General features: G+C 40.0%; 2 protein-coding genes across 2 annotated transcripts in view; one reads left to right on the top strand and one right to left on the bottom strand.

The window, feature by feature from the left end:
* pex11b (peroxisomal biogenesis factor 11 beta) overlaps positions 1-16632 on the top strand; it is a 217894-nt gene that overhangs the window by 91631 nt on the left and 109631 nt on the right. The gene's annotated exons all lie outside the window — the stretch shown is intronic.
* The window catches only part of LOC117393369 (semaphorin-4B-like), a 45617-nt gene that overhangs the window by 18394 nt on the left and 10591 nt on the right, over positions 1-16632 (bottom strand). Inside the window, exons 5-8 of the mRNA XM_033991488.2 lie at positions 7662-7737; positions 7264-7323; positions 7071-7169; positions 6008-6101 (exon numbers count right to left, since the gene is read on the bottom strand). Coding sequence (XP_033847379.1) covers positions 6008-6101; positions 7071-7169; positions 7264-7323; positions 7662-7737 — 329 coding nt within the window. The remainder of the gene's footprint in view (positions 1-6007; positions 6102-7070; positions 7170-7263; positions 7324-7661; positions 7738-16632) is intronic.

Raw genomic sequence — 16632 nt, 5'->3', positions numbered from 1 at the left:
AGTGTCAATCAACACAATGATACAAGAGAAAAAAAGAAACAAAAACAGACAAGCAAAACACACAAAAAAGGGTATCTCCCGATTGCCCAAAAAGGAGTGGGAAGAAGAAAATGTATTTAATTTGTGACAAAGTGGGCCTTTGTCCCTTTTAATAGTATTATGATTTGGTTTTGCACATGTCTGTTCATTTTCAATAACTTCAACAGAACTATCCCGGGTTTGTTTTGTTTAGTTGTAAGTTGAAGTTGCAATTAGTTAAATCACCACACATTTGTTAGTTAAACATATTTTATTTAGTTAAATGTGTCTATTCAGTTCAATCCAATAATCCTCTTACCTGTATCTCCACATGGTCCAGACAAAGAGGGGGCGTGCCCTATGTCGGCCATTTTATAGGCTTGAGTGGGGTCCTGGGCCGGACCATGTGGAGGGGGAAAACTGGCTTAAGTTTGTTTATTTCTTTGTGTTAATGTCTTGTGTATTTTCGTTTCATGAACTAAGTGTTTATAGTTTATTTAGTTAAACACTTTTAGTAAAGGGACTTGGGCCCGAGAGATGCTTTTATGGTATATACATAGTGCTTATGTTACTCCCACCGCCCCCTGGACAAGAGATGGAGTAGACCGGGGAAGGAGCTTCCGGTACAGGAAAGTATTTTAGTCTGGGTAATTAGACAGATGAAAAACACCAGTGTAGCCAGGGTACTCGTGGCTTTTGTTTCAGTTGTTTAAGTTTGGTTGCTTAGTTTTTCGTTGAGCACCGTTAATTTTTGTAAATATGGATTCTTTTTTGTGTTCACGGTGTACCACTACACGGGAATAAATTGTGTCTAATGGGACTTCTTTTGAGTCTGCCTCCTATTTTGATCACTCGGGCCAGCTTCCCCACATAATTCCACCCCCTCTGTCATTATTACTTAAATTTAGCATACTTTACTTCCTTTTCATGATTGTATTACGTGATTACATTGGGGACTATGACATCGTATTGGATAAGGTGCCAACAATGGTAAGGAAAGTTATTAATATCAACAATGGTAACGGACAGTAAATACCAACAATGGTAATGAACAGCAATACAACAATGGTAATGGACAATAAATACAACAATGGTAATGGACAGCAAATAACAACAATGGTAAAGAAATGGTAGATACAAAGCCAGCATTGCAAGATTACTGAAATTATATTAGAACGCTTCCTCTAGATACTGTGACCAGATCATATTTTTATATCAATGCTTGAACGTACTGATACTATGGCATTGCTTGATGTGTATATACCGATATTTTTTCGAGTAGTTCTAACTTTAGGCAATTTGAATTTCTCATACTCTCTAAAATTGTATCTTCTCTCTTTGGTTGTAAACAAAACTTGCAGCTTGCTCAGTAGCACATTTTTGGAAGCTTTAAATAGTATAGTTAATGTAACATATTTTACAAGATCAGGAATTTTTAGGAGCTTTGAATATATGAATAAAGCATATGTGTGCTCTAAGTATCCGACTTTATGGATGATTTGCAAAGCACGTTTCTGTAATACAACTAATGGATTAAGTGTAGATTGGTAAGTATTTCCCACACTTCAACACAATAAGTGAAGTATGGGAGTACTAAGGAACAGTATAAAGTGCGTAGGGCATTTTGATCAAGGTAGTTTTTTGCTTTATTTATTATCGAGACACTTTTGAGATTTTGCTTTTTATTTGTCTAATATGGGCTTTCCATGATAATTTATTGTCTATTATGACACCCAAAAACTTGATCTCATTTACACTTTCAATTTGAACATCATCAATCAGAATTGGTAGCTCTTAATTTTTGAATTTCCAAAAAGCATAACTTTTGTCTTCTTTAAATTAAGCAATAATTTGTTGCAATCCATCCACTTTTTTATTTTATCAAGTTCCTTGTTTACAGTACAAACAAGTTCATTGTAATTTGGACTACTATAAAATATGTTAGTGTCATCCGCAAATAAAATAAGTTTTAATGATGGGGATACATTAAAGATATCATTTATGTATATATTAAACAGTTTCAGCCTCAAAACGGAGCCCTGGGGAACTCCACAAGCAATACCAAGCATATCAGAAGTGTGCACTCCCATTTGTACAAATTGTTCTCTCTTTGTGAGATATGTTCGTAACCAATTGCCGGCTAGTCCTCTGATCCCATATCGTTCAAGCTTTTTAAGTAAAATGTCATGATTGATGGTATCGAAAGCTTTTTTCAGGTCTATAAAGATACCAATAGCATATTGTTTTTGGTCCAATGCATTTGTGATTTCCTCTGTTGCATCAATGATTGCCATTGAAGTTGTTCTTTTTGCTCTAAACCCGTATTGTCTTTCGTTGATAATTTGATGCTTATCTAAAAATGTTTCAAGACGTGAGTTAAAGAGTTTTTCAAGAAATTTTGAAAACTGTGGTAGTAAAGAGATTGGTCTGTAATTCGTAAAGCAGTGTTTGTTGTCACTTTTAAATATCGGAATTACTTTTGCGGTTTTCATTTTTTGGGGGAACTGACCTGACTGAATGATAAGTTGCAGATATGCATCAGAGGTTTTGCTATGTTGTCTATTACCTTTTTTATTAATGCCATATCAATATCATGACAATCTCTGGATGTCTTACCTTTACACTTGAGAACAATGCTTGTCACCTCCTTAACATTTGTTGCAGATAAAAACATAGAATGTGGATTTTGATCAATACTTATCCTACACTGACAAGCTTTATTATCATGAATTTTTGCAGCCAGTTGTGAACCCACGTTGATTAAAAAAAAAAAAAAAAAAAGATTAAACATATTGGTTACATCACTCATGTTGTGAATTTCACCATTTGTATTGTTAAAGTAATCCGGATATACAGACTTTCTAGCTTCTTGTTTAATTAGACTATTCAATGTCTTCCACATTCCTTTCATATTACTTCTATTTTCATATAACTGTTTTCTATAATACAATTTCTTACTTGTTCTAATTATGTCTGTTAATTTGTTTTTATATTTCTTATATCTCTCTTCATCTTCTTTTGTTTTAGAATTGACAAATTTCCTATACAAATTATTTTTCTTTTTACAAGCATTCATTATTCCTTTTGTCAACCAAGGGTTGTCTGCGTTTTTGCTTTTTGTTTTAAATTCCTTAACAGGACAATGTTTCTTATACAAAGCCATGAATATATCCAAAAAAGTAGTATATGCTTTATCAACATCTGTTTCATTGAAGACTGAGCTCCAATCTTGGAGCAATAAACTATTATTCAATTCATTTGTTGTTTCTTCAGTTATAATTCTTTTACAGACTAATTTAGTCTCACGTCTTATTTTTTTTATATCATAATCATAAACAGCAAAAACAGATAAATGGTCAGTAATATCACAGATAAAGATGCCACTGGTTATTTGATTATCCATGACATTTGTGAAGATATTATCAATGACTGTAGCACTGTGCGAAGTTATTCTGCTTGGTCTAGTTATTGTTGGGTAGAGGGACATGGAGAACATAGTATTTGTGAAGTCCTCTATACTTTTCTGTCTGGTTGGATTTAATAAGTCTATGTTGTAATCGCCACAGATGAATCATGTTTTTTGATTGGCAGTAGAAAAAAGTTTCTCTATCCATTCATTAAAAATGTCAATATTTGAGCCAGGTGCTCGATAAACAACGCTCACCAGAATGTTTTTCTTTTTTCATTTAGCAGTTCAACAGTTAAGCATTCCATGATTCCATCTAATGCAAGTGTCATGTTGGTTAATTCCACATATCTGAGTGAGTTATGAATATAGAGAGCAACCCCACCCCCAGTTTTATTTTCCCTATTTTTGTACACAAGTTTGTACTCTTCAAGATCAAAATCTATGCCTTTATCAATATTAAACCATGTTTCAGTTATTGCTATAATACTAAAGGGATAATTAAAATGTTGCAAATATTCTCTGATAGAGGGAAAATTTGCATACATACTTCTGCTGTTAACATGTATGATTGATAATTTGCCCTCTATTTCCACATTGTTTTCAAACTGTTCTTGAGCAATATAACTACATTTATTAAACACAGAAGAGAGAAAATGTGCATCTGGGTCTATATCTGCAGCTGGATCAATTGTGTCTTCTTCATTTACAAAAGTGTCCAGATCCAATTGAAGGAGTTCTTGCGATATGTATAAAGATCTGACAGTTTCTTACCCAAGTGTGTTGTATTTTGTGCTCTCTTCTTAGCAGTCGTGCCTTCTTGGCAATTTCAGCATTTCTCCTCGTCAGGTGGTCGTTCATGAAGACGTTCGTTCCTTTTAATTTCCGTCCTTGTTTCAGAAGGGCGAGCTTGTTTTTTCGGTTGACGAACTGCATGATGACGGCAGGTGATCTCCCATTTCCAGTGGGCAGTGGATGGCAGGCCTCGATGTCTTCCAGGTCCATCTCTATCCCCCTGCCATGGAGGTAGGATGCCACCTGTTGCTCCACTGAGTGCGTCTCCTGCTCACTGGGCCATCTGTGGCCACCGTGCGGGCGTATGAGCGAGGCTTTATTCTGGTGATTACCACGTCATTCACGCAAGTGTATTGCTCCAGATCGTCCACTCACTTCGTCAACTCCAAAATCTGCCAGTCCTTTTCCTCGTTCTGTTTATGTAGTTTCTTTACCTCCTCGATCAACTCCATCAATCTCCCCTGTTGGTCTTGAACAGTGATGACATTTTCGCTTAGGGAATTGATCGAACTTTTCAACTCTTCAAATTCTTCCGCCGTTGGGCTCTTTTTCGGAGGCATCCTGCTGATGGACCAAGTGGGCCAGCGACGCGCTGGATATGTGGCTGCTAGCTGGCTGTTGTTAGTTGCCGGTAAACAGCTAGTTGTTTTTTGCGCAAGCTTGAGACGCTTGCTGCGCCAAAATAGCCGTCACGCAAAAGTCCACAGTCACAGTCACTTACATTCAATTGAGTAACGTTTTAAAGAAATTGTACTTTTCAAACAGTACACTTGAGTAAAAGTTTTGGCTTCTCTTCCCACTGTGAGTAAGGTTGTCTTCACACTGCCGCTAGTTACGTTGAGATAAAAAAGCATTTGCCCCAAAAGTGGTGCTTAGGCCGGTGTGAACCCAACAGTCGCGTTCTGGACTACAGTAAACAGCCAGTATGAGCGCTTCAACAACAAGTCTCGGAGCGGCTCCACTCGCTCTATATAGTGGGAGAGGGTGGTGTGAACATGGTCAACCTCAGACCAACCTATGTTGTCTGCTGTGACAGTAAAAGTGCTTAAAATTGAAAAAGAGCTCAGATCATGTATATTTGTATGAATGTGCGCTGCAGAACTGTTGTTTCACACCTTTGTCTGATAAGGCAATTTGGATCAACTTCAGCCACAGTATTTTGTCAGAAGAAATAAATCTAGTGCCACAGAGTGTACTAGCGTGTGAAAATGACTTAAGCCTACAAGTGACACAATGGTTTATGTTGACAATATCAAATCATTTGAACATTTGTGTTTCTTGCACCAATCCTTCACATATGATTTAATTTATCTCATTTAGTTTTGGCTGCTGCCTAAAGAATACACACATAAAGCTTTATTTGAACACTTAAGTGAGAAGACATAACTGCACAAAACTTGACTAAAGCAGGTGAAAACGGTTGTGGGTGAGTTTGGAGTAAATTTAAAGCACTGTATGCGGATCAAATAATGAAAATTGGCCCTACATATCGGCTGATTTGACCCAAAAATATTGGCTGAGCTTCTAAACAATTGGTTTTGGTATCGGCCGTGGAAGAAAACGCATTGGTCGATCTCTATAATAAAGAATTAATCAAACAAGCGTGAATAAATTCCAGGTACATGCTTAGAAATATAGCATAAATACAATTTTGTCTCATGCTAATTAGTTGGTGATTAGCCCCCAGCTGGACTTAGAGCCTAGTTATGCTCCATCTTGTACATAAAGCACACTCACAGAGGTGGCTGAGGCGGGGGCTGAGTAGTAGTAACTAGTAGTGTCTCTTACCCACAGCGATGGCCGTGTTGGGCTGGTAGGGATCGTAGGGGCAGCGGCCTCTCCCTTCATCAGACCGTTGGCTCATGGACAGTGTCTCAGTGTCCTGGGAGAGAGAAGAGACTGGAGGTGACTATCTGAACACAGGGAGGGTTGTGTGTGTGTGTGCATGCGTGTGTGTGTGTTTGTGTGGGGTAGCCCTGTCAGAATGACATTTTTACTTTTATATTGCTGAAGTAAATATAATAAATATTATAACAATAAACAATAATATAAACATATATTGTAATATAAACAATAATATTTTAACAAATTTATGCCACTGACACAATAACCCTAAGAGAAGATGAGCTGCAATAAACAAACAGCAGAATTAAACAGTTTACTTGCATCTGTGATGGGTCATAGAAGTTATTAATTCAACCTTCTACAGCTCAAATCTTATCATATAGCCAAAAAATAACCACAATTATCCCAGTAGTGCAAAGAAAATGTACACATGAAAAATATTAACCTCCTAAGACCCGAGTTCTTGTGTGGGTTTATTAATTTGTCTTTGTTATTTAGACTGATTGGGGCCTGATGAGTGTAAATGCAAAGAATTATCTTTTTACATTATGCAGTTTCTGAGAAAAGTGATGTAAAACGAATGTCCTCATATGTGGACATTTTAATCATTTTGATAAAACATTTGAATAATGATTTGCAAAAGCTATTAAGTGCCTGAACAGAGCAACATTTGTCCTGAATGTAAAAACAAAATGACCAATCATAATTGTGCCTCTTGGAACAATGTGTCTCATGTGAATTACTGCTGACGGGAGCAGGAAGAAAAAAAATAAAATAAAAATTTTTTTCAGAACCTTCTAAACTCTTAAAATATTCTAAATTGAACATTTTTGCATTGTTGCTGTTCTTGTCTGCTGTTTTTCTTCTTCTAAAAAATTGCATTGTGGCATGGACAACCCAAAATGTGCTGTCCACATAAGTGGACGCCAGGTCCTAGGAGGTTAAATACTGAACGATAAGTCAATATAGTAATTATCATGACAGGCCCAGACGGGAGCAGGCTCACAATGTAGACACAGCGCGGGCTGAAGGCGAACGTCCCACAGGTGTAAATGTTGGTGCTGTTCAGAAACTCTAGCACACGGATAAAGTTGGCACAGTCTGCCTGCACAGAGGAGTGTTCTGTTACATTCTGTTACACTGGTCTCCATATCAACAAGAACACTTGTAAGAAGGTAGGAGCCAATGCGGATTCTCACCACTTTCTTGCCTTTCATGGAACATTGCTCAGTGTCTTTCTCTGTAGGGCTCCAGTCCAGCTGCAAACACCAACATACAAATATACATGTGAACTATTAGGATTAATAATTGTGCTTCACTATTTTGTATAACCACTGCTATAGTTCATTATTGTACTGGGGTCATGTGAAGATAAGGACTGTGGTCACAGCTCTGAGACTCAGACATACACTACCAGTCAAAAGTTTGGACATTTTTTTCTTTTATTTTTCTTCTTTATTTCCATGCATATTTGCACTGTAGATTCTCACTCACAACTATGAATGAACTCATATGGAATGTAGTAAATGTAAATTAAACTCAAAATAACTTTAGAACTTTAAGATGGCCACCCTTTGCTTTGATCACTGATTTCCACCCTTGGCATTTCTTGACCCTGACGCGGCACAGCTGTGAAGCCAAAACCATTTCCTGTGAATTCATCATGAAGCTCGCTGAGACAAAGCCAAGGGTTTACAGCACTGTCAACAAAGCAAAGCGTGGACACTTTGAAGATTTGAATTAAAAACACATCATTCCATACATCTCATACAGTATATTTGAGGTCTTTTGTATGTATCTAAAATGTAGAAAGTAGTAAATATAAAGACAAAATATATTTAAAAAGATGTGTTCAAACTTTTCAACTGATAGTGTATACTAAGACAATATATGATATTTCAATCTATCTAATAGCAAACTAATTAAATGGGACAAGAAGTACTGATAGGGACGATGTCATAACCCCAGAAGGATGCTCATCGTTGTCTGATTAGATGGTCTAGACCATGGCAGCCTCCCACCAACGTTTGGTATAAAACTCACTGTATAGGTGACACATTCAGTGTATACATGGGAATGTCAGCTGCACAGACTCCGTGTACAAGTATTGCTTCTACTTTTGATTAAACAAATTATTCCCTGGACTTTATTTTATTACATGACAGGGAAAGGGTGTCTTGAGAGGAAAAGGGTGCCATATATATATATATATATATATATATATATATATATATATATATATATATATATATATATATATATATATATATATATATATATATATATATATAAATGTATTAATTGACCTAAAATCTAAACGTTTAGTCTGATTTCATGTCAAACAGTGAGAAAAAAGCATATGTGTCTTTTGATATAGTGTGTGTAAACTTCTGGTTTCAAGTCTATTAGCATACCCGAATGTGCGAGGAGGGCGAAACATTTTTAAAGATACAAGTTTAATTCACACATCATTATGTCCAGTTCATAAAAATATACAAACACTACATTGGGTTTGTTCAGATCCAACAATTTTTAAAAGAGTTCTAGGGATTTTTAAGCTTTCAAATGGTCGCTTTGTTAAGCGCTCACATCACCACACCCTGACACTTACGTAATTTTTTTTACAATTTTACAATTTTCTACCCCAAATATGTCCTGATATTGCTGCCTCAGTTTAGAGTCCGTTAGATCACACTCCTAAAATAAGTTTGTTAAAAAACAAGATCTAGATTTTGGACGTTTCAAGTTTGACTGCTTGAGTTTTGCAACTTTCCCCAAAATTGTAGAACAACAGGGCTTTTGCACGAGTGCGGCGAACAAGTCGCTGACTCTCCCTCTTCACACATTCGTACTCAGGCCCTAATAAAACATTGTAGTAATACAAATATTTATTAAAGGTATTTATTCAAATAATGTGGTATTTTCCCTCAGTAGTTCCTAACCTGGTGGTGCTCGAGGCTCTCTGCACATTTAGTGCTTAGTTTAGAGACTAATATCTCTGAACTTTTGTCATTTGACTAAATAAATACTGTAGTTATGATCGCTGGTTTACACCTGTTTAAGACCTGGTTCAGAACTGGTTTAGACCTGGTTTAGACCTGTTTCAGACCTGGTTTAGACCTGGTTTAGACCTGGTTTAGACCTGTTTCAGACCTGGTTTAGAACTGGTTTAGACCTGGTTTAGACCTGTTTCAGACCTGGTTTAGACCTGGTTTAGATCTGTTTCAGACCTGGTTTAGAACTGGTTTAGACCTGGTTTAGACGTGTTTCAGACCTGGTTTAGACCTGGTTTAGAAATGGTTTAGACCTGGTTTAGACCTGTTTCAGACCTGGTTTAGACCTGTTTCAGACCTGTTTCAGACCTGGTTTAGACCTGGTTTAGACCTGTTTCAGACCTGTTTCAGACCTGGTTTAGACCTGGTTTAGACCTGGTTTAGACCTGTTTCAGACCTGGTTTAGACCTGGTTTAGAATTGGTTTAGACCTGGTTTAGACCTGTTTCAGACCTGGTTTAGACCTGTTTATGACCTGGTTTAGACCGGGTTTAGACCTGATTTAGACCGGGTTTAGACCTGGTTTAGACCTGGTTCAGACCTCGTTTAGACCTGTTTCAGAACTGGTTTAGACCTGTTTCAGACCTGGTTTAGACCTGGTTTAGAACTGGTTTAGACCTGGTTTAGACCTGTTTCAGACTTGGTTTAGAACTGTTTCAGACCTGGTTTAGACCTGGTTCCGATCTGGTTTAGACCTGTTTCAGACCTGGTTTAGGCCTGTTTCAGACCTGGTTAAGACCTGGTTTAGACCTGGTTTAGACCTGGTTTAGGCCTGTTTCAGACCTGGTTTAGACCCAGTTTAGACCTGGTTTAGACCTGATTCAGACCTGGTTCAGACCTGGTTAAGACCTGGTTAAAACCTGGTTTCGACCTGTTTCAGACCTGGTTTACACCTGGTTAAGACCTGGTTTAAACCTGGTTTAGACCTGTTTCAGACCTGTTTCAGACCTGGTTTAGACCTGGTTCAGACCTGTTTCAGACCTGGTTTAGACCCTTTTCAGAACTGGTTTAGACCTAGTTTAGACCTGTTTCAGACCTGGTTTAGACCTGCTTTAGACCTGTTTCAGACCTGGTTTAGACCTGGTTTAGACCTGTTTCAGACCTGGTTTAGACCTGTTTCAGACCTGGTTTAGACCTGTTTCAGACCTGGTTTAGACCTGGTTTAGACCTTTTTCAGACAGGGTTTATACCTGGTTAAGACTTGGTTTAGACAAGGTTTAGACCTGGTTTAGACCAGGTTTAGACCTGGTTTAGACCTGTTTCAGACCTGGTTTAGACCTGTTTCAGGCCTGGTTTAGACCTAGTTTAGACCTGTTTCAGACCTGGTTTAAACCTGGTTTAGACCTGTTTAAGACCTGGTTTAGACCTGGTTTAGACCTGGTTTAGACCTGTTTTAGACCTGGTTTAGACCTATTTCAGACCTGGTTTAGACCTGGTTTCAGACCTGGTTTAGACCTGGTTTAGGCCTGTTTAAGACCTGCTTTAGAACTGGTTTAGACCTGGTTTAGACCTGTTTCAGACCTGGTTTAGACCTGGTTTAGACCTGTTTCAGACCTGGTTTAGACCTATTTCAGACCTGGTTTAGACCTGGTTTAGACCTGGTTTAGACCTGGTTTAGACCTGGTTTACACCTGTTTCAGACCTGGTTCAGACCTGGTTTAGACCTGGTTTAGACCTGTATCAGACCTGGTTTAGACCTGGTTTAGACCTGGTTTAGACCTGTTTCAGAACTGGTTTAGAACTGGTTTAGACCTGGTTTAGACGTGTTTCAGACCTGGTTTAGAAATGGTTCAGACCTGGTTTAGACCTGTTTCAGACCTGGTTTAGACCTGTTTCAGACCTGTTTTAGACCTGGTTTAGACCTGGTTAAGACCTGTTTCAGACCTGGTTTAGACCTGTTTCAGACCTGTTTCAGACCTGGTTTAGACCTGGTTTAGACCTGTTTCAGACCTGGTTTAGACCTGGTTTAGACCTGGTTTAGACCTGTTTCAGACCTGTTTCAGACCTGGTTTAGACCTGGTTTAGACCTGTTTCAGACCTGGTTTAGACCTGGTTTAGAACTGGTTTAGACCTGGTTTAGACCTGTTTCAGACCTGGTTTAGACCTGGTTTAGACCAGGTTTAGACCTGATTTAGACCGGGTTTAGACCTGGTTTAGACCTGGTTCAGACCTCGTTTAGACCTGTTTCAGACCTGGTTTAGACCTGTTTCAGACCTGGTTTAGACCTGTTTCAGACCTGGTTTAGACCTGGTTCCGATCTGGTTTAGACCTGTTTCAGACCTGGTTTAGGCCTGTTTCAGACCTGGTTTACACCTGGTTAAGACCTGGTTTAAACCTGGTTTAGACCTGTTTAAGACCTGGTTTAGACCTGGTTCAGACCTGTTTCAGACCTGGTTTAGACCTGGTTTAGACCTGTTTCAGACCTGGTTTAGACCTGGTTTAGACCTGTTTCAGACCTGGTTTAGACCTGGTTTAGACCTGGTTTAGACCTGTTTCAGACCAGGTTTAGACCTGATTTAAACCTTTTTCAGACAGGGTTTATACTTGGTTAAGACCTGGTTTAGACCAGGTTTAGACCTGGTTTAGACCAGGTTTAGACCTGGTTTAGACCTGTTTCAGACCTGGTTTAGACCTGTTTCAGACCTGGTTTAGGCTTTTTTCAGACCTGGTTTACACCTGTTTCAGGCTTGGTTTAGACCTAGTTTAGACCTGTTTCAGACCTGGTTTAGACCTGGTTTACACCTGTTTAAGACCTGGTTTAGACCTGGTTTAGAACTGTTTCAGACCTGGTTTAGACCTATTTCAGACCTGGTTTAGACCTGGTTTAGACCTGGTTTCAGACCTGGTTTAGACCTGGTTTAGGCCTGTTTCAGACCTGGTTTAGAACTGGTTTAAGCCTGTTTCAGACCTGGTTTAGACCTGGTTTAGACCTGTTTCAGACCTGGTTTAGACCTATTTCAGACCTATTTCAGACCTGGTTTAGACCTATTTCAGACCTGGTTTAGACCTGGTTTAGACCTGGTTTAGATCTGGTTTAGACCTGTTTCAGAACTGGTTTAGACCTGGTTTCGACCCGTTTCAGACCTGGTTAAGACATGGTTTAGAACTGGTTTAGACCTGGTTTAGACCTGCTTCAGAACTGGTTTAGACGTGTTTCAGACCTGGTTTAGACCTGGTGTAGAAATGGTTAAGACCTGGTTTAGACCTGGTTTACACCCAGTTAAGACCTGGTTTAGACCTGGTTTAGACCTGTTTCAGACCTGGTTTAGACCTGGATTAGACCTGTTTCAGACCTGGTTTAGAACTGGTTTAGACCTGGTTTAGACGTGTTTCAGACCTGGTTTAGACCTGGTGTAGAAATGGTTTAGACCTGGTTTAGACCTGTTTCAGACCTGGTTTAGACCTGCTTTAGACCTGTTTCAGACCTGGTTTAGACCTGGTTTAGACCTGTTTCAGACCTGTTTCAGACCTGGTTTAGACCTGGTTTAGACCTGGTTTAGACCTGTTTCAGACCTGTTTCAGACCTGGTTTAGACCTGGTTTAGACCTGTTTCAGACCTGGTTTAGACCTGGTTTAGAACTGGTTTAGACCTGGTTTAGACCTGTTTCAGACCTGGATTAGACCTGTTTCAGACCTGGTTTAGACCGGGTTTAGACCTGATTTAGACCGGGTTTAGACCTGGTTTAGACCTTGTTCAGACCTCGTTTAGACCTGTTTCAGACCTGGTTTAGACCTGTTTCAGACCTGGTTTAGACCTGGTTTAGAACTGGTTTAGACCTGGTTTAGACCTGTTTCAGACCTGGTTTAGACCTGGTTTAGAAATGGTTTAGACCTGGTTTAGACCTGTTTCAGACTTGGTTTAGACCTGTTTCAGACCTGGTTTAGACCAGGTTCCGATCTGGTTTAGACCTGTTTCAGACCTGGTTTAGGCCTGTTTCAAACCTGGTTAAGACCTGGTTTAGACCTGGTTTAGACCTGGTTTAGGCCTGTTTCAGACCTGGTTTAGACCCAGTTTAGACCTGGTTTAGACCTGATTCAGACCTGGTTTAGACCTGGTTTAGACCTGGTTAGGACCTGGTTTAAACCTGGTTTAGACCTGGTTTAGACCTGTTTCAGACCTGTTTCAGACCTGGTTTAGACCTGGTTTAGACCTGGTTTAGACCTGTTTCAGACCTGGTTTAGACCTGGTTTAGAATTGGTTTAGACCTGTTTTAGACCTGTTTCAGACCTGGCTTAGACCTGTTTATGACATGGTTTAGACCGGGTTTAGACCTGATTTAGACCGGGTTTAGACCTGGTTTAGACCTGGTTCAGACCTCGTTTAGACCTGTTTCAGAACTGGTTTAGACCTGTTTCAGACCTGGTTTAGACCTGGTTTAGAACTGGTTTAGACCTGTTTCAGACTTGGTTTAGAACTGTTTCAGACCTGGTTTAGACCTGGTTCCGATCTGGTTCCGATCTGGTTTAGACCTGTTTCAGACCTGGTTTAGGCCTGTTTCAGACCTGGTTAAGACCTGGTTTAGACCTGGTTTAGACCTGGTTTAGACCTGGTTTAGGCCTGTTTCAGACCTGGTTTAGACCCAGTTTAGACCTGGTTTAGACCTGATTCAGACCTGGTTTAGACCTGGTTTAGATCTGGTTAAGACCTGGTTTAAACCTGGTTAAGACCTGTTTCAGACCTGGTTTACACCTGGTTAAGACCTGGTTTAAACCTGGTTTAGACCTGTTTCAGACCTGTTTCAGACCTGGTTTAGACCTGGTTCAGACCTGTTTCAGACCTGGTTTAGACCTGGTTTAGACCTGTTTCAGAACTGGTTTAGACCTAGTTTAGACCTGTTTCAGACCTGGTTTAGACCTGTTTCAGAACTGGTTTAGACCTAGTTTAGACCTGTTTCAGACCTGGTTTAGACCTGCTTTAGACCTGTTTCAGACCTGGTTTAGACCTGGTTTAGACCTGTTTCAGACCTGGTTTAGACCTGTTTCAGACCTGGTTTAGACCTGTTTCAGACCTGGTTTAGACCTGGTTTAGACCTTTTTCAGACAGGGTTTATACCTGGTTAAGACTTGGTTTAGACAAGGTTTAGACCTGGTTTAGACCAGGTTTAGACCTGGTTTAGACCTGTTTCAGACCTGGTTTAGACTTGTTTCAGGCCTGGTTTAGACCTAGTTTAGACCTGTTTCAGACCTGGTTTAAACCTGGTTTAGACCTGTTTAAGACCTGGTTTAGACCTGGTTTAGACCTGGTTTAGACCTGTTTTAGACCTGGTTTAGACCTATTTCAGACCTGGTTTAGACCTGGTTTCAGACCTGGTTTAGACCTGGTTTAGGCCTGTTTAAGACCTGCTTTAGAACTGGTTTAGACCTGGTTTAGACCTGTTTCAGACCTGGTTTAGACCTGGTTTAGACCTGTTTCAGACCTGGTTTAGACCTATTTCAGACCTGGTTTAGACCTGGTTTAGACCTGGTTTACACCTGTTTCAGACCTGGTTCAGACCTGGTTTAGACCTGGTTTAGACCTGTATCAGACCTGGTTTAGACCTGGTTTAGACCTGGTTTAGACCTGGTTTAGACCTGTTTCAGAACTGGTTTAGAACTGGTTTATACCTGGTTTAGACGTGTTTCAGACCTGGTTTAGACCTGGTTTAGAAATGGTTTAGACCTGGTTTAGACCTGTTTCAGACCTGGTTTAGACCTGTTTCAGACCTGTTTCAGACCTGTTTTAGACCTGGTTTAGACCTGGTTAAGACCTGTTTCAGACCTGGTTTAGACCTGGTTTAGACCTGTTTCAGACCTGTTTCAGACCTGGTTTAGACCTGGTTTAGACCTGTTTCAGACCTGGTTTAGACCTGGTTTAGACCTGGTTTAGACCTGTTTCAGACCTGTTTCAGACCTGGTTTAGACCTGGTTTAGACCTGTTTCAGACCTGGTTTAGACCTGGTTTAGAACTGGTTTAGACCTGGTTTAGACCTGTTTCAGACCTGGTTTAGACCTGGTTTAGACCAGGTTTAGACCTGATTTAGACCGGGTTTAGACCTGGTTTAGACCTGGTTCAGACCTCGTTTAGACCTGTTTCAGACCTGGTTTAGACCTGTTTCAGACCTGGTTTAGACCTGTTTCAGAACTGGTTTAGACCTGGTTCCGATCTGGTTTAGACCTGTTTCAGACCTGGTTTAGGCCTGTTTCAGACCTGGTTTACACCTGGTTAAGACCTGGTTTAAACCTGGTTTAGACCTGTTTCAGACCTGGTTTAGACCTGGTTCAGACCTGTTTCAGACCTGGTTTAGACCTGGTTTAGACCTGTTTCAGACCTGGTTTAGACCTGGTTTAGACCTGTTTCAGACCTGGTTTAGACCTGGTTTAGACCTGGTTTAGACCTGTTTCAGACCAGGTTTAGACCTGATTTAAACCTTTTTCAGACAGGGTTTATACTTGGTTAAGACCTGGTTTAGACCAGGTTTAGACCTGGTTTAGACCAGGTTTAGACCTGGTTTAGACCAGGTTTAGACCTGGTTTAGACCTGTTTCAGACCTGGTTTAGACCTGTTTCAGACCTGGTTTAGGCTTTTTTCAGACCTGGTTTACACCTGTTTCAGGCTTGGTTTAGACCTACTTTAGACCTCTTTCAGACCTGGTTTAGACCTGGTTTACACCTGTTTAAGACCTGGTTTACACCTGTTTAAGACCTGGTTTAGACCTGGTTTAGAACTGTTTCAGACCTGGTTTAGACCTATTTCAGACCTGGTTTAGACCTGGTTTAGACCTGATTTCAGACCTGGTTTAGACCTGGTTTAGGCCTGTTTCAGACCTGGTATAGAACTGGTTTAAGCCTGTTTCAGACCTGGTTTAGACCTGGTTTAGACCTGTTTCAGACCTGGTTTAGACCTATTTCAGACCTATTTCAGACCTGGTTTAGACCTATTTCAGACCTGGTTTAGACCTGGTTTAGACCTGGTTTAGATCTGGTTTAGACCTGTTTCAGACTTGGTTTAGACCTGGTTTCAACCTGTTTCAGACCTGGTTAAGACCTGGTTTAGAACTGGTTTAGACCTGGTTTAGACCTGGTTCAGAACTGGTTTAGACGTGTTTCAGACCTGGTTTAGACCTGGTGTAGAAATGGTTAAGACCTGGTTTAGACCTGGTTTACACCCAGTTAAGACCTGGTTTAGACCTGGTTTAGACCTGTTTCAGACCTGGTTTAGACCTGGATTAGACCTGTTTCAGACCTGGTTTAGAACTGGTTTAGACCTGGTTTAGACGTGTTTCAGACCTGGTTTAGACCTGGTGTAGAAATGGTTTAGACCTGGTTTAGACCTGTTTCAGACCTGGTTTAGACCTGCTTTAGACCTGTTTCAGACCTGGTTTAGACCTGGTTTAGACCTGTTTCAGACCTGTTTCAGACCTGGTTTAGACCTGGTTTAGACCTGGTTTAGACCTGTTTCAGACCTGTTTCAGACCTGGTTTAGACCTGGTTTAGACCTGTTTCAGACCTGGTTTAGACCTGGTTTAGAACTGGTTTA

Source organism: Periophthalmus magnuspinnatus, chromosome 11, assembly GCF_009829125.3.
Source record: "Periophthalmus magnuspinnatus isolate fPerMag1 chromosome 11, fPerMag1.2.pri, whole genome shotgun sequence".
Taxonomy (NCBI): domain Eukaryota; kingdom Metazoa; phylum Chordata; class Actinopteri; order Gobiiformes; family Gobiidae; genus Periophthalmus; species Periophthalmus magnuspinnatus.
This window is presented reverse-complemented; position numbering and strand designations above follow the sequence as displayed.